The sequence below is a fragment of the Manacus candei genome, unplaced genomic scaffold (genome assembly GCF_025592945.1).
Source record: "Manacus candei isolate 608988 ecotype Guabito, Panama unplaced genomic scaffold, ASM2559294v1 h1tg000070l, whole genome shotgun sequence".
NCBI lineage: Eukaryota > Metazoa > Chordata > Aves > Passeriformes > Pipridae > Manacus > Manacus candei.
Genome location: NW_026138118.1, coordinates 588,636 through 608,558, shown reverse-complemented (window position 1 = coordinate 608,558; position 19,923 = coordinate 588,636). Strand labels below are relative to the sequence as shown.

At 52.9% G+C, this 19,923-nt stretch overlaps 1 protein-coding gene across 1 annotated transcript in view; it reads right to left on the bottom strand.

The window, feature by feature from the left end:
- Positions 1-19,923, bottom strand: part of MACF1 (microtubule actin crosslinking factor 1) — a 112,555-nt gene that overhangs the window by 10,234 nt on the left and 82,398 nt on the right. Inside the window, exons 61-92 of the mRNA XM_051807351.1 lie at positions 19,729-19,888; positions 18,962-19,288; positions 18,235-18,319; positions 17,124-17,365; positions 16,771-16,977; positions 15,914-16,033; positions 14,668-14,775; positions 14,100-14,318; positions 13,334-13,537; positions 11,124-11,355; positions 10,219-10,445; positions 9,203-9,325; positions 8,995-9,096; positions 8,512-8,613; positions 8,239-8,412; positions 7,983-8,138; positions 7,644-7,841; positions 7,153-7,281; positions 6,656-6,829; positions 5,736-5,891; positions 5,389-5,595; positions 5,137-5,256; positions 4,777-4,946; positions 4,468-4,627; positions 4,044-4,238; positions 3,223-3,351; positions 3,002-3,145; positions 2,700-2,888; positions 2,266-2,383; positions 1,597-1,760; positions 310-472; positions 53-207 (exon numbers count right to left, since the gene is read on the bottom strand). Of these exons, the coding sequence (XP_051663311.1) occupies positions 53-207; positions 310-472; positions 1,597-1,760; positions 2,266-2,383; positions 2,700-2,888; positions 3,002-3,145; positions 3,223-3,351; positions 4,044-4,238; positions 4,468-4,627; positions 4,777-4,946; positions 5,137-5,256; positions 5,389-5,595; positions 5,736-5,891; positions 6,656-6,829; positions 7,153-7,281; positions 7,644-7,841; positions 7,983-8,138; positions 8,239-8,412; positions 8,512-8,613; positions 8,995-9,096; positions 9,203-9,325; positions 10,219-10,445; positions 11,124-11,355; positions 13,334-13,537; positions 14,100-14,318; positions 14,668-14,775; positions 15,914-16,033; positions 16,771-16,977; positions 17,124-17,365; positions 18,235-18,319; positions 18,962-19,288; positions 19,729-19,888 (5,359 nt within the window). The remainder of the gene's footprint in view (positions 1-52; positions 208-309; positions 473-1,596; positions 1,761-2,265; positions 2,384-2,699; positions 2,889-3,001; positions 3,146-3,222; positions 3,352-4,043; positions 4,239-4,467; positions 4,628-4,776; positions 4,947-5,136; positions 5,257-5,388; positions 5,596-5,735; positions 5,892-6,655; positions 6,830-7,152; positions 7,282-7,643; positions 7,842-7,982; positions 8,139-8,238; positions 8,413-8,511; positions 8,614-8,994; positions 9,097-9,202; positions 9,326-10,218; positions 10,446-11,123; positions 11,356-13,333; positions 13,538-14,099; positions 14,319-14,667; positions 14,776-15,913; positions 16,034-16,770; positions 16,978-17,123; positions 17,366-18,234; positions 18,320-18,961; positions 19,289-19,728; positions 19,889-19,923) is intronic.

Below are 19,923 nucleotides of genomic sequence, written 5' to 3'. Positions count from 1 at the left end.
GCAGCCTGAACCACCCCAACAACCCCGAGCACCCCTTTTTTTGTTGCTCTACCTCATCCTCGATCTTGTCAGCATCAGTGGTGGGGCGATAGGCGTCCTTGTTGGGATGGAGAGCAGCCACAAACTCGTAGTAGTCGATGTAGCCGTCGCCGTCGCGGTCAAAGATGTCGGCCACCGCCGTCATCTCCAGCTTCGTGGTGGGGAATTCTGGAAGGAGAAAGGAATGAGGATGCAGGGACCTCATTCATCAGAGGCAGGGGTGTGGGGGCACCAAGGTGGTTGTTTTCCAAGCTCATCCCACGAGCTTACTGGAAGCCAGGATGCCATCGATGAACTCCTGCCGGGTGATCTTCCCGTCCTGGTCTTTGTCGATGCGCCGGAAGAAGTCCATGACACGGGACTTCTTGTGGTTCATCCAGCGCATGTATTTCTTCCGCCAGACATCGAAGTCGAAGTTCGCAAACTCCTTCAACTGGAAGGCAAAGTCGGGAAGAGTCGGTGGGAGAAATCCCAGCGGAGCAGCAGCCCCGGCTCTACCGCGCCCCAGAACACCGGCCTTGGCTGAGCCCGAGCGCCCGGCACCAACGCTCCCTGCCCACCATCCCGGGGAAGGTTGGTCTGGATTTATCCAGACGACCCTGATTAACGAGGGGGTTGCCCCAAGAGTGACTTTCCAGAACAGGACACACAGCGTAGCCGACAGCCAGCACGTGGACTGCGCATCACGGGACCATCGACACGGGATGCAGCGTCCCCCGCGCTGCCGTACGGACACACAGGCAGGAGATCAGCTACTTGCACACAGACACACACACACACACACCTCCACCCCATCTGCTCGGGCTTTTGGGCATGTTTCCTCACCCTACGGACTCACCAGGGAGGAATTCCCACTGTCACCATAATTTTGAGCATGAATCTCCCCTCTCCCTTTCCCTCTGAGCAGCCAAGAAAGGATTTCTTGCTCGTCTTGCACAGCAGCTGGGGCACAACTCAGCTCTACAAACCCTGCCCCAGCCTCAGACCCTCCAATTTAAACTAACACCCTTCTTATCCCCCAAAAGGACCCCCACAACCACACCAGCTCGAGCAGCTCACACCAAGGTAACACAACAACTTTTAGTAGGGGTTTGGTTTTTTTTTCTCTCTCTAAACACTCTTGGGGTTAAAAGCAACAAAGAAAAAACATGAATACGTATAAACTGAACTGACCTACAGCAAAAGCAACAGAAAACAAAAAAAAACCACTCACTTCTGGGCATAGCTGCTTTGTTAAGCGTAAATAAAAACAAAAATGACATTAGATGTTTGGAAAAGATAGAGACAGTAATTGTTAAACTAATTGCTAGGAGGAAAGCAGGGCCTGGCTGTCATTAGCTCTACAGATACCAACTACAGGGGCACAAAGTCGGTTAATGTGCAGTTAATTAATTAATCACCGAAGGGGTTTTAGCCTTAACATTTTAAGAACATTTGGTTTTTGGAAAGGCAGCAGGAACTGTCTGCAAGAGCTGGGGGCAGCACTAATTTAAAATGCATGTTTTTGGGGATGAACTCCCAGTTCCCCTCCTTCCCAGAGCAGCCAGGGGCTGTTACCTCCTCCAGTCTGTCCAGGGCGTCGTTGAGCTTCCGCTGCCGCTCCAGGGCCAGCAGCCAGACCTGCTGCCAACGTGCTGAGAGCTGATTTATCCTGGGGTTCTTTGTTTCTGACTGGGAGATAATGGGCATGCTGGGGGGAGCTGCCTGACCCAAGGATTTTCCTGGAAAAAGGGAGAAAAACTAATTGTTTGAGGTAGTGTTGATGGGTACAAGCAAGTCTGAGCTGTCCAGGGAAGAGCAGCAATGAAATCTGTTTCATTTTTCAGAAGAGAAAAGCTCCCACAGCCTTGCTGGCTGGTATCCCAAGGGATGCAGTGTCCCCAGGTAGGAGGACATGGTGACAGCTCTACACCCACAGCCCTCTGGCAGTCAGGAACTCACACTGGACTCTGGCTTCAAGAAACAACATAAAAAACCACCCCAAAACCTCGTCCCAAAGCAAGAGAGAAAGAAGAGCAGCTCCAGCCCAAGCACCCCCAGGAACAGCACACCCAGCACGGGCGTTTTGGGAAGTGCCACCTGGATTTTCCCCTCCTGACAAGCCTCAACCGCCTTCCTGGTGGCTGTTAACGCAGGATGCCTTGCTAATTGATAATCAAAGTTAATTAGCTTCCTATGTATTTCATTTCCTGCCATGCTAGAACGTTTCACCCCAAGCAGACGTACTGTTGCTGCGGGACTTGTCGATGAAGGGCCCGTGGGGAGGCTCAGTAGCTTTTCTCTTGTATGTCTTTGTCACCCGGTCCACGTCCGGCTGTTTCCGTGTCATCTCCTCCATAAAGGACTGTCCAAACACAGAAAGGACAAGAAAACCTTCGTGATTTTGAGACCTTCTGTTTTGCAGACCCTGACTGGGATGTGCCAGGCCCATGGAGGAGAGGTGAGCATCAAGCACCAGCGATGGCAGCTCGTGGTTGAGCTACTGCTCAGTGCTGGCTTGGATTTCAAGGGCTGGAGTTCATCCCTGTGCTGACTCTGCTCCGGTTGGGTCCCATGCTGCTTTAATAGGGACTTCCAAGAGAAGTCAATGCCTCCTCCATGGAAGGATCCCGCCCTCAGTCCCTCTCCTGAGTGCCCACCACGCTCAGCACTGGGCTCACCTGGTGCTCGGAGATGAGTCCTTTGACCTGATCGATATTCTGTGGCATGGGCTCCTGGTCCCGTTGGATCAGGGTTGTCTCAGCCCACTGGATCCAAGCCAGGAGCTCTTCCAGAAGCTCTGCATTCGCCACCAGCTCGGAAAGAGCAGACTCCAGTCTCTGCTGGTGCTGCTTTGCCCACGTGAGAACCTGTTGGAAACACAATATGAACATCAGCCCAGTGTGGGAAACCTGAGGCAGGACCCACCACCCCGTGGCCATCCCTGCAACCACCAGCCTGGAACAAATCCTGAGGGACTCACCTCCTCGAACCTGGCTCGGATGATGGTGATCCAGTGTTTGATGGTGGTGATGCAGTCGGGGTGGCAGGCGCCCAGGATGACCTCCCCCATTCCCACCGCCGCGTTCACGTCCACCCTCTTCTCCTCCACTTTCTTCATGAACTCCTGAAAGGCCCAAATTAATTTTGCAGTATCCTCCCCCATAAATTTTGCTCAGGTTGCATTTTGGAGCTCCCTGTTACCTTGTGGGCATCGATGAGGGACTGCAGTGCCTCAGCATCGTCAGGTAGTGCTCCCCGAAAACGCAGGGACTGCTCTGCCTCCGAGAGCCATTCCAGCAGCATGTGCACAGCTGCCCTGAACTCCTCTGCCTGCAGAGACAAAAGCACAGGCATCAGCCTTCCACCTTCCTAAACAGGCTGCTGGACAGCTGGGGGGACAACGGGCTGAGAGGGACATGAAAAATATAAAAAAAGGGGAAAAAAAGCCCAGTTTGTGGCCTGGGTTTGTGCAGCACCAGCAGCCAGGTCCTGCAGCAACCAGGCACCTCCCTCTCCTCAGCATCAGCTGCACTGAAGGACTAAATGTTTTTAAAAACAGCACAACTGCCCATACCCTGAGCAGTCTGGCACCTGGGTAGTTTATTCTGTAAATTGCCTACTTGATGTAAAAGCTGCTTAAGAGCCTTTGACCTTTGGGGTTCCTTTTTTTTTAGATTCAGTCGAGGTCTCTCCCTCACACTAAACACTGGCAAACACCAGCCTGGCCTGTCTCTCATCACTGCTCTATCCCTGCTGTGCACATCAATGAGATCTTCCCATCCTCCCTTTTCAAACCAGCCCTTATCAGCTCTTTTTTTTTGGGAAAACAATCAGTAAATCACTGCCACCAACCCACTGCTTCACAGCTCTCCCTGGCAACTGCTGCAGGGCTGGGGTGGCCTGCCAGGCCAGGGCAGGCCAGGGCAAAACCCCTTCCCTGAGCTTTGCCTTGAGCTCCCGGCACAAACCTGGAGCCCAGCAAAGCTCTCCAAGACCATTTCCACCTGTGGTCTTCTCCTCACCTGCTTCAAGGCCTGCTCCAGGCGGGTTTGTTTGGACACTGACAGCTTGCACACCGTGTCCCAGCGGTTGCTCAGCTCCTGCAGCTGCACCTTCACCCAGGTCGTGTCGTCCCGGCTGTTCTCGATGAGCTCCCGGCCAGAGCGTTTGAGCACCTGGACCGTCCCTGTGCGCTTCCCCAGCTCCTTCTGGAAGACCTGGGGGGAGGGAGGGAGGACAAAAGCCAAGTAGAGTCAGCTCCTGTCACCTTCCCAGTGATGTGAATGTTCCTTCCCACTTTTTCACTGTTTTTCCCCCCCTTATCCACTGCAGGAAGCAAAACACGCAGCTCTGCAGGAAGGCACCAACTCTGCCTCTGTTCTTTGGCTCTTGGGGAAGACAAGCCCCACTCAGGTCTCAGAGAAGAGCTGGAAAAGGTGCTCTCACCTTGTGAGCATCCATGAGGTTCATGACCAGATCCAGGTCCCCATGGACAGGCTGGTCTTCAGCTAACTGGGGTTCCACCTTGTAGAGCCAGTCCACCAAGGCCTGCAGTGCATCCATGAACTGCCCAGAGAACAGCAGGGCTTCTTCCAGCTTGTGCTGCCTGGAAAACAAACATCCATGTGAACTCCCATGAATAAACTCAACTCCTTTTGTCATGTCCCAGTGCCCTCCAACCACCCCATGAAATCCTTTTGGTAACAGAGTCCTGACACATGAGTACTGTTGGTACAATGTTGGGGCTGGACTTACCTTTCCACAGATTTTCCACACACTGTGTCCCACTTATCCCGGACCTCTCCCAGTAAATTGTCCAGCTTCTGAGTGTCATCTGGAAGCAAGGCTTTTTCCTTGAGGGCTCTGCCTGTCCTGATGGTGGTGTCGTAGACAGGCTGCTTTCCACCCAGAGTCTTCTGGAACTCCTGGGAAACAGAGAGAAAACAAAATTGCTTCAGAAAACCCGGCCTTGGCTCTGAAGATTCCCAGATGAATGTTTTCCATGGCAGCAGAAGGCTTTTCCCTTGTCCTGATGGCAGAGGAGATACTGCCCTGCTTCCCCTCCCTTCCTTCCACCCCACATCCAGCACCAGTCTGGCTTTGGCAAAGCCTTACCTTGTGTTTGGAGAGCTGGAGCTTGATTTTGTCAGGATCATTGGAAATCTCCAGCTCTGAGTCCAGGTGATTCTCTGCATCCTCCAGCCAATCAATCAGCTTCTTCCAGGCTTCGTGGAACTGCAAAGCAACAGGAGCAAGTCTGAAACTTCACACTGGTGGTGTCCCCAGTTCCTTCCTGGTCCTGGGACCTCCTGCCCTCCAAGGCTGGGCATTCCTTGAGGTCTGTCACACCTTTCTCACGTCTCTCACCTGCTTGGCTCGCTTCCTGGCATCGTCAAGGGCCCTTCCTCGCTCCACCGAGCGCTGGACGACCTTCTCCCAGCGGGACTGGACGCTCACCAGCAGGTTCTTGATCAAAACCACGTCCTGCTTTTGGCTGAGGAACTTCAGCTGGTTCCCGGTCTGATCCAGCTCGATGATGCGATCCCGGTGCGCGTTCACCTCGTTGGCAAACACCTGCAAACAGCAAAGGTGGCCCATCTGTAAGGGGAGCTGGATGTGGCCACGACCAGCCCATGGGTGCAGGGGAGATGAGGTGCCACCCTCGTCCCCTCCATCCTGAGAATGGAGGCACTGGGTGCCCGTGGGGTGGGTACCTTGTGCTCATCGATCTGGGCCAGCACCGCGGCGAGGATGAGGCTGGCCGGGGGTGCAATGTTCAGGCTCTGCTCAGCCAGTGTCAGCCAGTTGATGAAGTCCTGGAGGGAGTTCTGGAAATCGGTGGCCAGGGCCAGGGCCTCCTCCAGCTTCGCCTGTGGCAGCGGGAAGGGAGAAAGGGAGAGGGAAAACACAACGCAGAGGGTGAGAGCTCCGATCCGCAGCTTCACAGACAGAGGTGGCCTTTGTGTCCCTGCCCAACCGTCCCTCCAACAGGAACCTCATCGCCTCGGCCCGGGAACGCGACTTGTTTACCGAGGGGAGGGGGTTTCGGTGAAAGCCACCGCTTGTCTTTCGAAACAAGAATGGTCCCTGAAAGGGGAGACCTTCATCGGCACACGAGCAGCTGCGTCACCCTCGGCTTCCTGGGAAAGGGATGGCCGTGGGGAGAGCAGCTCCGTGAATGGGGCGGATGGCATTTCGACGGCGACAGCTGCAGCGCTGCACATTTATTCTGGGCCGAGGCCACCGCGGCCCTTGTTTTATCTCATCCCCGGCCAAAAGCTGAGGATGGAGTCAGCTCGGAGGAGGATTTGGCTTGACCAACAAAGCCCGCCTTTGAGAGCTGCGGGAGGCTTCTTCCCACCCCGCTAAATTAACCCAGAACGCAAATTCACTCTCATTTTCTGCGCGATTTAAGCAATTCTGATGACAATCTAGAAAAAAAACCCCCACTAACAGCCCCACAGCTTGACACTCAGCACCACCTGAAAGACAAACTCAACCTGTACAACAACAAGAGAGAGGCTGTTTTAAAAAACAACCCCCAGCCCTGCGTGGGAAAGCAGACAAGCAAAACAGGGTGCAGCTGCTGTCAGACCACTGGGCAAGGGTGGACACATCTCTCCCCCAGTGTTACCTTTCTCTCCTCCATCTTGGTGCTGACCAGACACCATTTCTGCTCCAGCAGTGCCACGCTCTGCTCTGTCTTCGAGCCGGAGCCAGAGTCGTCGCGGTTGAGCAGCATCAGCCGCCCCTTGGCCAGCAGCTGGCTGTAGACCTCCTCCTTGGCTTTGAACTGGCTGTACAGCTCCTGCAAAGAGGCACCACCAAAGGATTAGAGAAGGAAGAGCTCCGAGAGGGAACATGTTGTGCTGCAAAACTCCAGGTGATGGGAACATTAGGTTCAGGACAGGCAGCAAAGTGACAGCAGCACGTCGCTTTGAGCCAAGAAAAGGTGGTTAAGGCTTTGTGGATGCTTGTTCCAGGCATCAAGTGCGAAATGATCTGTAAGAGGAGAGCATAGCAGCCTCCTCTCCCTGTCAGATACAGAAGGGAGAAGTTTTGATGCCGATATTTGACAGGAACTTGCTGAATTAAAAGCATTAAAAAAAAAAATCTCTCCTGAGAAATTACCATGTGGGCATTGAGCTGTTCCCGGGCAGTTTCTGGCAGACCTCCTGTGGGTTTTGATGCTGACAATTGGCTCTCCATCCTCGTTAGCCACAGGAGGAAGTCTTCAATCTCACCATGGAAACCCTGAGCCTGTTCGGGAACATAGAATGGACCCCGGGATCAGATGACATCAGCCACCATTGATCATGTGCCAGGGTTAACACTGTGTTTGCTTTGAAACCAGATATAAAGGCAGAGCTGGATGTGCCAGTGTGTTCAGGAGGGTGATACTCTGTGTATCCATAATCCACAGGTGTTCCTGGTCCTCCATGTGCTTTTGGGCAGGCACTGAACCACTCCAGGACTGAGTTACATGAAAAACTTGCATAAAAATAATCCCAGTGTCTTCCTAACTCTTTCCCCCCTTATCTTCCCCCCAAAATGAAGGGGAAAGCAGACCCTCAAGCAGCACCCCACTGCACAGGGGGCTATTCCCAACGCCTCTTCCCAACCTGCTGGAGCGTGGACTGCAGCTGCTGCTCCCTCTCCTCTGTTTTCTGCAGCACTGACTCCCAGCAGGAATTCAGCTTCTCCAGGCGGTTCCGCAGGCTGCTGGCATCGTCCCCTGCACTTGACTCCAACAGCTCATTCCCTGCTTTGTTCACTGTCTCCACGGTGGCTTGGTGGGCCAGGACGTCGTTCTTCAGCACCTGCACGAGATGGGCAAACATTGGACATCTCTCTTAAACACCCTGTTGATCCCCGCCTGGTTGTGGACTCAAATCCTTCATGAGAAACACGATCCTGCAACGGGAACGGACTGAAAATGTCCTTGGGGTGGGAACACTCACGTGGTGCTTTGCGAGTTCAACCTCGATGACTTTCGGGTCTCCATTGATGGGTTTTTGGGCGTCGAGCAGCTCCTCGGTGTGGGTCAGCCAGGCCATCAGCTCTGCCAAGGCGTGCTGGAACTGGCCAAGTGCCAGCAGAGCTGCTTCCAACTTGTGCTGGGCAAGGACGGGGATGGAAAAGGGAAATTTTAGTAACTGGGAGCATCACGGCGAGTTTCAACCCCACACTTGTGAGAGCCCCAGGTCTCCACTCTACCTGTCTGTGAGCAATTTTCTCGCCCAAGTTCTCCCAGAGATGTTTCAGCTCTGTCAGTGGTTCCTTTATGATGTCCCTGTCTGTCTCATCCGTAGCCTTTTTTAGCATCAGCTCACCTTGGTGATTAAGCTTTTCCATCTCAATCTGCTGCTGGTAAACCTCCATTTTAAACTCCTGCCAAAACAAGCAGGACAAAAACCAGAACCAAATGAATCACTGGAGCTCTGTGAGGCAGAGCAGTGCCGGGGAACTGGTCCCTCTCCGCCCGCGTACCTTCATCTCGTTCATCTGCTCCTTGACCGTGCTGAGGTCGGTGCCAACAGGTGACATGTTGCAGAGCTTGATCACAGCGTTGTCCAGCCAGTCAAACATGGCCTGGAAAGAGCATGGACAACATGAGCAAAGGGAATGGCAAAGTGTTCCCCCTGCAGCTGGTCAGGTGACAGGGATGGTCCCTCCGCCACCCCACAACCACAAAACTCGTCTTTCAGGGCTGAGGTGCTTGGCCTGCTCTCTCTTTCCTTCCCTCTCCTGCTTCCAGCATAAGGACCTGCCAGCAGCCACCTCACCCTGCTGCTCTGTGCAGGAATGAGACAGACTTGGGAAGATAAATTCAAACTATCTGCTCTTCCTCAGAGCTGGCTGCTGAGCTTGGGCTCCATCAGACCTGCAAACGCTCGCCCAGGAGATGTTTCCTGGACTTGCAGTGGTGTTCCCAAGGTCCACCCACTCCACACCAGCAGCCCTGCCTCTTACTTGAAGCGTATCTTGGTACTGCACAGCCGACTGCATTGCTTCCTCGAGCTTTTCCAGCCTCTCCTTCCACGTTTTGTTTAGGTTTTCCCACGCGTTGTTCATCTGCGGAACACAAGATTGCCCACGGAATTCGTTCGGCTCTTCAACCAGAGCTCCCACTTGCTCCCACCTGATTTTATCTGAAGAAGAAGCTGCTGGCTTTTCCTACCTCATCAATGCTCTTTTTCACTTCTGGTTTCTCAGTTTCGCCACAGGCAAAAATCAAATCAGTTCCAAGGAGGCGGATGAACTCCAGCTCTTCATGCAACCCATCAGTCTCCTCTTTAATAGTCTGCACAGACACAGCCATAGAAGAAAAAAAACCTTTATTATTAAATGCTCTTCCAAAACTGCCCCAAGAGCAGGAGGGATAAAGAACAGAGAGTCCTTCCTGCTCCAGTGCCCTGCACCTTGGCCAACAGCCCAACTCCAGACCCCAGGAGCAGGTGACACAGGGAGTAGGTGGCCAGTGTTGTCACCACCACCCTGGTCCACTCCCACCTCTGCCCACAGGACAGGAACTAAAATAAGAACATCTGTATTTAGATGTGAGCCTGAACTGCCTGGCTGAAGATGATGTTTACAGGAGATGTGCTGTTTACAGGAGCATTTTGTCAACATAGGCATGAGGTTTTGAGACTCAAAAGGTGCAAACTGAAGTCAGAATAGTTATAAAAAGGGGAACAGCAAAGCTAAACTTAGCAAAGCATAAAGAAACATCCCAGCTCCTCAAGATCCGGGTCAAGTCACACCCACCTGAAGTCGATCTCGCCATTTATCTGAAACAACCATCAGCACACAAATCCAAGCACTTATCTCCAGTCTAACCAAAAGCTAAATATACACTTCCCACGCCAGACAGCCTTTGGGTTGTGAGCAGAGCTGTGCAAGCTTCCACATCACTCCAAACAAGTGGGCACAACAGCTCTGACCACACGCTTCATACGCTTCCCAGAACAGCAGCAGATAAAGTGATTTAAGGTGAAGGATACGTGAAATACACTTCTGGTTTATTCCTTGCAGTTCCAAACTGCAGTGGAAATAACTCTTCATGATCCGACTGACTGCCTACAAAACTGATTTACAGCTGCTTCTGGCCACGCTCACATCTAAGATCTTCCCAATTTAGAGGACAAGCTGGGGGCAGACGAGCTCCAGATTGAGGTACAGTCCCATGGGCCTCACCTCTGCTGCTTCCACCTGCTGCTTGATGATGGAGGGGTCAATGCCTGGGCTCTCCAGGTCATGAACAATGTCCTGTGTGTCCTTGATGGTTGTCAGGAGGGCTGCCATGTCGTACCAGAACTTCTCTGCAAGCTCCAGGACATCAAGGAACTTCATTTCACGTTCCTCCGTCCGAGCTTTGATGTCTTCCCAGTAGAAAACCATCTGATCCAACTTGTCTTGGATTACTGAGGAAGGAAGTTAAAATATTCAGTGGGGAAGGAAACCTTTTTACAACTCAAAAGCGTTTTGAGAACACTTCGAAACAGCCAAGAGAATATTCAAAAGGGAATTAAAGAGGGCCAGGACTATCAGAGCATTAACTCTGGGAGATACTGAGGGACGTGAGAAACTCCAGCTTGCAGAAATAAAGCCTTTATTTATGTGCAGGCAAGCTCAGGGCAAATTTGCCCACACACCCTCCCTCCAACGAACCTCTGTTCTGACCACCTCTAGCATGAAGTCTCTGCTCACTCAGTCCATGAGCTGACTGTTGAGCTGCCAAGGAAGGTGCCAATTAGTGCCAATCGTGTTGATGGGTCTTTTTGTGCTGGGGATGTTCCTTCCCTCCATTAGATGCTGAATCAACATCAACAAATCATGTCACAGGGGCCGCCAACAAGAGACCAGCTCAGGGTGAGGGCTCAGCTTGGCTGAGAAGCCACAAATACTTCTTTCTCCTCTGGCTGATGCCACCCTGTCTGCTCCAGATGGAAGCAGGCACCAGCCACCTCCATCCAGAGGATTCATCCTTCCTCCTAAGGCCAGGAGAACCTCCAAAACACACCTTTGGCACACCAAAGCCTCCCCAGCAGCGATGGCTCGGGGAGGAGAAGCTGGGCACTGTTAAATCCACCCGGAGATACCTTTGGCTGCCAGGTCCTTGTCTGCTCCCTGGGACCGACCGATCAGCTCTTCCCCGCGGCGTTTCAGAGCCTCGAAGGAGGGCTGCAGCTTCTCCAGCTCCACGGTGGAGTTTTTATTCTCACTGATGCACTCCCGGATCTTATCCACCTCGGCGGGGATGAGGGGTGGCAGCCGCAGGCGGGACGAGAGGTTCTCCAGCGTCTCCAGCATGGGCTCGATCTTGTCGTGGAACTGGAGGAGAGCAGATCCATTAGGGCAGGGGAGAGGGCATCAAATGACGCTGCGTTGCTGCCTGCGTGTGCCACAGCCCTGAGCGCTGCCCCCACGGCCTCTCAGAGAGGACAGACATTGCCCATGACAGCAAGGCCACCTGCAGCAGCAATGCCACCTGCAGCAGCAATGCCACCTGCAGCAGCAATGCCACCTGTAGCAGCAATGCCACCTGCAGCAGCAGCAATGCCACCTACAGCAGCAGCAATGTCACCTGCAGCCTCCTGCTCACACCTGCCCTGCTCCAACAGAGCCAACAGAGCAGCCAAGGAGACTCCCAGAGCCACCACTGGCCCCTCTGACCCAAACATGGCAGTGACTTGTCACCCGATTCAACCCCACAAATCCACTTTTTTTGCTGCTGTCTTGTTTTTTGTGGGTGGGCGAGAAAGACCTGGTTTGTTGGAGCAGCCGGGCAAAGATGCTGCTGGAAAAGTGCCCGTGTTTGGTGTTGATGGGAATCTCTGTGTGGTGCAAGGCCGGTGGAAACCCACCCCGGCAGGGTCAGCAGGAGGTGGTGGGGGGCTGCATGCAGGTGGGGAGGAGCTGCCACAGAGCTGGAGCTTTAAAAGCAGAACCAGAAAGCCAGGAGTGAGAGAGGAAGGGGGTCTAGCAGGGTTTCTCATGGGTTTTCTTACAGAAAAGTCAACTTTGGCCTTAAAGATCCCAAACCATCTCTGCTGGTGGGAAGGACAGCTCTGCACTGTGGTTGCCAGCTCTGGTCCCTCTCCCAGTTCCTAATGGGAACACACCCGTGCTGGTGTCCACCAAATCCCAGGCTCTACCAGCAGAGAGGGGACGGGCTCTTGGTGCAAAGTTGATCAGGACACGCTGGCTCAGCCAACAAGCAGGAGCAAACCAGCACGTCCAGCTTGGAGCAGGAAGCTCAGGGTAAACCCCTCCGAAAGCAAAACCTCTGCTTTGCAGGAAGCATTCCCAGCAGAATGAGCGGCTGAGACCAGGCGGCAACGCAATGAAAGCCATCCCAAAAACGTGATTTCAGGCCCCTGGAGTTAATTTTTAAGCATGTTCTGCTGAGCTGTGCATGGACCAGAAATAAAAGTCCGGGTGTAAAATAGAATCAGCCCAAAGAGTGAAAATGAATATCTGTGGTGGGGGACTCGCTTACCTCCGAAATCTGCAATGGTGGGGCGCAGTCAACACAAGAATGAAATGGGACCATGTGGGGAGGACGGGCACAGGCAGCAACACACACAGACAACACATTCCACAATGGGAGTGAGAGATGAGAGGGGAGGGGAATGTGGGGGGGAAAAACTCGGAGTTAATACAAGTGCAAACCAAGAGAAGTGACTACACAATACAGGAATTAAAATAATAAAACACCCAGACATGACGAGAACCAACTGCGCTACGGTAACAGGGGGTGAAATGAAACATAACTGGGAGTCACCAACCCTCAGTGGCAGGAACACTTCACCCCCTTTCTGGACTTCAGCACCTCCAGTCTCTGCCCTTCCTTTCCTATCTCTCCTGCACTCACCCACCTCCTCGGGGGATGCCCAGACCACGGAGACAACTGTTACCTCTCCCATACAAAGGATCCTATATGGCTCTTCACTGCACTCACAGCTTATCAGAATTGAAAATTCTCTCTTCAAGCTCTTTCAAGAGGCTCTCCGGGCCCTTCCAACCTTGGGCGGATGCCAAAGCAGCCCCTTTGAACCAGCATCATTATTGTGGTTGTAAAAATTTATTAGCCTATTTACCACGTCGAGCCTCAAAAAAAAGCCTTTTCCTCCCGCTCCCACAGCCAGAGCTGAGCAGCAGGAAACTGCCCCAGAGGTGTCTGACCACGTTATGCCTTATAAAGGGTTTTACAATCCTCACACTCGGAATAAAAACCACATTCCAAAGCACGTGGGCTTCCCCAGGGGGCTGCGGGAAGAAGATTCATCTCCTTGGCACCCCAGCGTACCTGGGTGGACTGAGAGACGGCCTCGTCGAGCGCGAGGGCCCGCTGGCAAACCTCCTCCTTGATTTTGGCATACATGGCCTCGGCCGTGGAGTACTTTTCCTGCACCATCTCTCCTTCCTCGGGGTTGAGGTCCTTGAGCTGCGGCCCGATTTTCAGCAGCTTGTCGATATGAGGTTTGTGTTCAGCGATGGACTCCCTCAGTTGCTAGGGAATAGCAGGGAAAAAAAAAATAGATTTGTTTGGAAATCTGTTTCAAGTCGCTGCCGATTTATTCCATGCAACACTCCAAGAGCTGTGATCGTATCTGGTAGGAACTCACACCGTGGATTTCATGCCCCAGTATCTGCCAAGCACATGGAACTCGGCTCTTCCTAACATGGCTATGGCACAACACCCAGCACGGGTCCTTCCCCAGCTCCTGGCCCTCCCCACAGCTCCACAGGGGACCCCACTGGGAATTTTTGCTTTGCAGCTCTCTACCCAAAAAGCACTTAGTGCTTTTCCCTGCCACAATCAGGCAGGAGATCCGAAGGCAGCCAGGCTCCCCTGGGTGCAAGCTGCATTTTGGTAAGGGGTGCTCAAATGTGACAAGTTACTTCCACATGGCACACTTGGATTATGCAAGCGGGATCCCCAAAAAGAAGAGAACAGGGAAAAAAATGAGGCAAATTCAAGAAAAAAGGTGCTCTTGCCTCTGCAAGTGCTGCAACTCTGTTTAAGGCAGAAGAACTCCTGGACAGGAGATGCAAACGCCGCAGCCTCTTACCCTCATGTCATCCTGCTGCTGCTTGAGCTGCTCGTGGTCGATGGCTGGAGGTGGCAGCTGGGAGAGGAGGGCCTGAGTCTCCTCGATCCATGGGTTCAGCTCCTCGTAGGTCTCCCAAAACTGGTTGACCAGGACCTGGGCACGTTCCAAGCGAGCGTAGCGCTCCGAGTTGAGCTGGCTCACGGCTTCGTACTGTTGCACCAGGGACTCGGTTTTCTCCTGGAAAAAAAAAAAAAAGGAAGGAGGGAGGAGAGTTATGGTGAGGGATGCAAAAGGGCCCAGGAAAAGAGCCAGCTCCATGCTGTGAGCTGGAAAAGAAGGAGGTGCTTTTGGTGGCCTTCCACGTGCACGGGCTGTAATTCCAATTAAAGCAGCCTCGGGAATCTCCGCTGTCTCCCCCTCCCCAAACCCTGCAATAAAAATACGCAATAAAGGAGAGCAATAAATGTAAAGAGATTTCTGCTAACACTGGTGGGGATTACTGAAGATGGAGCAATTTTAAACTCCTTCAGCCTGTGCCAGAGCTGAGGATTCGCCTCTCTCCCCTCTCTGTCCCCCCTGGGCTCACCTGGAGAACAGCTTTTTGTTCCTCGCCACAGGTCCCGAAGATCTCGTTGCGCTGGCTGAACAGCTCATCCATGGAGTCTTTGTGCCGAATGATGTCGATGGAAAAAGCCTGTAGGAAGGAAAGGTCCAAAGAAAGGCAAGAAATCAGAGCTGAGCCCAACCTCTCCCCCCAGCTCGACCTCTCCCCAGCCCATCCATGAGATCCTCCTGCCAGCGCTGGGTGCTGCAGAGACCACGAAAAACTCATCACAAGTGTCCTGTGGCACACTGAAAATCTGGCTGGAAATGCAGATTCCTGCCTGTTTTTCTCATGACTCATCTACATCAACCTCTCTCTTTCAAAGACCTGAAAACAGCTCTTAAAATGAGGTATAATCACTTCCACACCCAAGGTCCTCACCAGGGGAAAAGCTCCATCATCCATTCGTTAGCAAAGATGTTATCCCCCAAAACAGTGCTCTCCAGAACTGCATCTACCAATAACTTTGCCATTCCCAAGGTCCACAAGATTAACAGCTGGAAGCTGAGCTCAATTTAACTTAATGCTTGATGGTTCAGTCCCCCCACCCTTATAACACTCTTATTTTCCTTTTTTTTTTTTAATTTTAAATCCAATAAGCCTGTCAGCTGCTCTGATTGCCCAAGCAAAGGGAAGAAAAGGGTCGTTTATTTAAAGTGCACGTTCTTTCAGGCATGAGCTCATCTCAAAGATATAAAAAAAACAAAAACCCCAGCGCCTCTTTGTTCCATGTCTGGCTGCTGGGAGGGAACTGAGGAGTCCCCCACTGCAGGGAACAATGGGCAAAAAGCAAATGGAAAAGCACCCTCATTAATCAATATATACATTTTTCTAAACCCTTCCTGCTGCCAGTGCCAGCAAGATCCCAGCAGAGCTTGCTCCAGTGGCCACACAGAAAGGCTTCCAAGGGAGCAGCTCTCTCAAGGGGATTCCTGGCAAGAGCACCCATCTATCCCTAAACAGCTCCTGCAAACGGACAGGAAGCTTTTTCCTTTAGAAGCCCAACACTTAATTTCTCTAAATTCTCTTTCTCCTTTTTTTTTTCCCTTTTCCTTTCCAAGGACAAGCGTTGCATCTCTCCTGGTGCTCCAGGCTTGGCCCTACACACCCCAGGGTAAAGTTGCTCCCTCAAATCACATCCCGTGACCCAAACCACATCCCATCCCAAACTGGGCCATCCCTCCTCGTTGCCCACCCCATCTCCCTCATCCATGAGGTGCACACAGACCTTCTGCACCTGCAGCTGAGCCGTTGTCTGGTCCTGCTCCAGGCGGATGGGACCGAGAGCCATCAGCTTCCGCTTGGTCTCGGCCACCCAGGCCAGCTCTGCATCAGCTGCCTGCTCGTACTGGCACATGGGAGAGGATGGGCAGTGGTTAGTGATGGGCAGCAGGGATGGAGCACATGGAGATCTGGGGATGGTGGGAAAAACAGAGGGACCCAGCGGGACACGGGAACAAATGCCTCGCCCCGGCACACGGAGGTGGGGAGGAGAAGGGACATCAGGGTGGATGCAGGTGACTCCTGCAGCTGGTTTTGGGGCATATTGGAGCAGCCATCTTTCCCTACACCCTCCCTGCATGCAGGGCAATGGACATCCCTGTAAACAGGAGCATTATGCTGGCAGGATCAGCTCCATGGACTCAGCGCTCTACAGAGCAAGGGCAGTTATTCACTGCACTCCACAGCATCTAGCCTGTGCAGGACAAGCCTTTTTGGGGAGGACTGTTTGCCTGGAACAAATCCCTGTGCTCTCACAGCAGGGGATGATGTTTTTCCAGGCTTGAAAGTCACCATTTACATCACCCCTGTCAGCAGAAGCCTGCAGGCAGGATAACGCGGTGCTGCTCCAGAATTATCCCATCCCAACCACATGCAATGGGACCGGTCAGGAAACAGCCCTGCTGCCACGTGCTGCTGCTGTGGTCCATTTCTTGGCATTCCCAATGGGATTTGGTCCTCCTGTCTGGCTGTGCTTGCCATCCCTCCTGCTGCCATTGCACTGTACAGCTGGAGCAGCGCCGAGCCTCTCGCTCCCACTCTCCCAAGAAAACCCATCAGCCTCCAGCGGGGTTATTAAATTACCTGTTGAGACCTCTGAATAGCAGCATCGATTTCTTCCACCCTCTGCTTGATGGTGTCACTGACCAGCTTGTAGCGCTCGTTGGTGTCCGACACGAGCTTATCCAGCCCTTCCCGGGCTCGCCAGGGAACCAGCTCCAGGAGAGCCCGGCTCACCTCGTTCACCGTGTCCAGGACAAGCCTGTGCTCCATCACCTCCTTCTTCAGCTCCTGTGGAAGGCACCCATGGACACATGTCTTTCTCAGCAGGTGACCTCCCTCTCCAGCTCCTCCCCGGCCTCTCAAACAAGGAGCAAACCCCCACGAGCTCCCACCCTCACGTCCCCATCCCGGAGTGCCGCTCTCCCAGCGCCCACCTTCTGCCGCTGCTGGAACTGGGGGATCTGCTCTCCAGCGGGGGACTGTGCCCCACTGGAGCCCAGCTCATCCTCCACCTTGCTCATCCACCCCGTGAGCTCCTCGTGTGTGGACTGGAACTTGGTGGCCAGCTGCCGGGCCTGCTCCAGCGTGCGCAGGGCTTTGGAGCTGGCGGCGGTGATGTCGGAATAGCGGGTCTTAATCCCATCCAGCTTCTCCTGGATCAGCAACACCTCCTCCCCTGCGAGACAGCGGCGAGGGGCAAATGATGCTGGGTTGGGCTGCAGGGAGGTTTCAGCAGCCACCTGCCCTGTTCCCCTCATTTTAAACACCTAATTCCACCCTCATTTCTCTTTACATTCATACAACTTCAGCCTGTTTTTACAGCCAGGAAGCTACTCTCTCATTTTCCACCAGTCAGAGTAAAGTCCATCTCTTCCTTGGGATAGGAGCTGCTAAAACTGGCTTTGCCACAAGCTCCAAAACCACACCAGCTCAGTCCTCGACTAACGTGTCACAACTCCAGGAAAAAAAGGGCCGGTTCACTCTTTACTGCTGTTTCTAAGAGGACATGAAAATGCATGCCAAATCCTTTGTAATCACTCTTCCTGCTCCACAGCTCCCACAAGGACAGAGGGCTGTACATCTGCTCCGAGCAGACCACATCTGAAGGAAATGCATCGCCCCGACCTTTCTTCCCACTCATAAACATAAACTCACACCCACGTGGCAACAGCAACAACTGCTCAATATGGGAAAGCAATATTAGGAAAGGGCTGGGGGTATTTTTAACCTCTTCCCATGCGATTTAGCAGCTGGATGCAATGAGAAAACCCTCCCTTGTGCTGCAGGGCTGCTCAGCTCCGAGCATCCCCCCGGCAGCGGTGGGAATCACCCGCTCTCCAGGCTGCGAGGCTGGGATCTGGGAGCAACCCAGTGGCTCAGCATCCAGGTCTGGAGGTAAAACAGCTGCTTTGGAAGATTCCAAAAAGAAATTAAGACCTGAAGGAGAACAGCCTCCCCTGAACAGTGATCACTGCAGAGCATGGACTTCCCAGGGAAGAGTGTGAGGAGGACTGGGGGCTTCCCGTGCCAAGATTTCCGTGTTACCTGTGGTTTGTTTCAGAAGAGCTTGTCCGTTTCTAATGGCTTGGTCCACGTTCTTCTTCCTGTTCACAATTTCCTCATTCAAAGCCTGGTGGAAAAGGCAAATCTGGGTTATTCTGCTGCAGGCAGATCCCTGTGTCCTGCCAGCCAGAGATGCTATGAAGAGCAGGAACTTCCCTACCGAGCATAGGAAGGGTGGACAACCCATCTGATAATTGTCCAGTCATCCTGCTACAGGAATTATTGAGCCTTCTGGGACTCAAAGGCTCAAATCTTAGACAAAACCCATCCCAACCCACTGGATCCAGGTTACCAAAGGACTTGCCCTTCCTCACTCTTGAGAAGAGCCTGCACAGCCCCAGGAGCGGAAGCAGAGGCTTCCTTGGTGGCCAGCCTGGATCCAAAAACCCACCAGGCTTTTCCAGTTCTCAGTCTTGGAAACAGCATCCAGCTTTCTAAAGGCACAGGGTGGCCAAGCTGGCTCAGACATTGTTCACAAAGCAACCGAACCATTTGAAGTTTCCCCCCTTCTCCCCCAGGGAAACCCATTTTTGGGGCCACAATTATTGTTTGTAGCACATGAAACGTCTTTCCACTTCTCCAAGCCTCGAAGAAGAGAACCAGCAGCGGAACAAGCTTCGCGAAATTGAAGCCAGACCAGAAACAAAAACAAAACCAGATAAATGCAACAAAATAAACAACATAAACATGGAAGAAAAAGGGAAAATACCAGCTGGTCTGCATGCTGCTTCTGCAGGACGTCCCGTTTGTAATCCTTTACGGATATCGAGCCCAGCTTGTCCTCGACCTCAGCCAGCCAGTTGAGCACTTCCACCTCCTCCTCCCCAAAAAGCCTGGCGTTGGCCAGAGCCTGATCCAGCAGTGCTGCCTTCCGGCAGCACCGGTCGTGGACCTCGCCGTAGCGGGTCTGCAGAGAGTCTAATTTCTCTGCCAGCAGCCTCTGCTCGGCGGCACAGCTCAGGGAGGAGAGGGACTGCCCGACCCCGACCGCCCGAGACACGTCGGCAGCGTGGCTCTCTATCTCTTCCTCTAGAGCCTGAATGGCGGGAGGATAAAATGGACAACAGAAAGGAAAATGAGTGAAAAATGGATAAAGTAAAATAAAATAAAATAAAATAAAATAAAATAAATAAAATAAATGCAACGTGAAAGGGGAAACAAACGACGAGTGCAACTGAAGGAATGGAGGAGACACAAAACCCGCCTGCAAACGGCATCAAAATTAAAAAAGAAACACAATGGGAATGTTTTTTTCTATCCAAACCCAGATATACTTGCTGTGAGGTGCAAAGACATCGGTTTAATGTTCACCCACACTGGTGGGCCAGGGTTTGGCAGCCTTCTCCACACATAAAACAGCCTGGGTAACTCCTCCAACACTTGTGCATGCCCAAAACCCCCTCTTTGTGGTGGCAACAGCCACCAGAGCAGGACCTGACACTGACCACCTCCATCCCATTCAGGCACAGGCCCTACCTTGTGCCGACTGATCTGCTGCTGGATTTTGGCAGTCTGGGTACCAATGGGCTCAGAGTTGGCCAGTTTCTTCTCCGTCACCGACAGCCAGTCCGACACGGGCTCTGTGGTTTCGTGGAACTGCTTTGCCAGGACCAAGATGTCCTCCAGCTGCTTCTGCCTGTAAGAAGGAATAGTAAAATAAGAAGGAAGTAA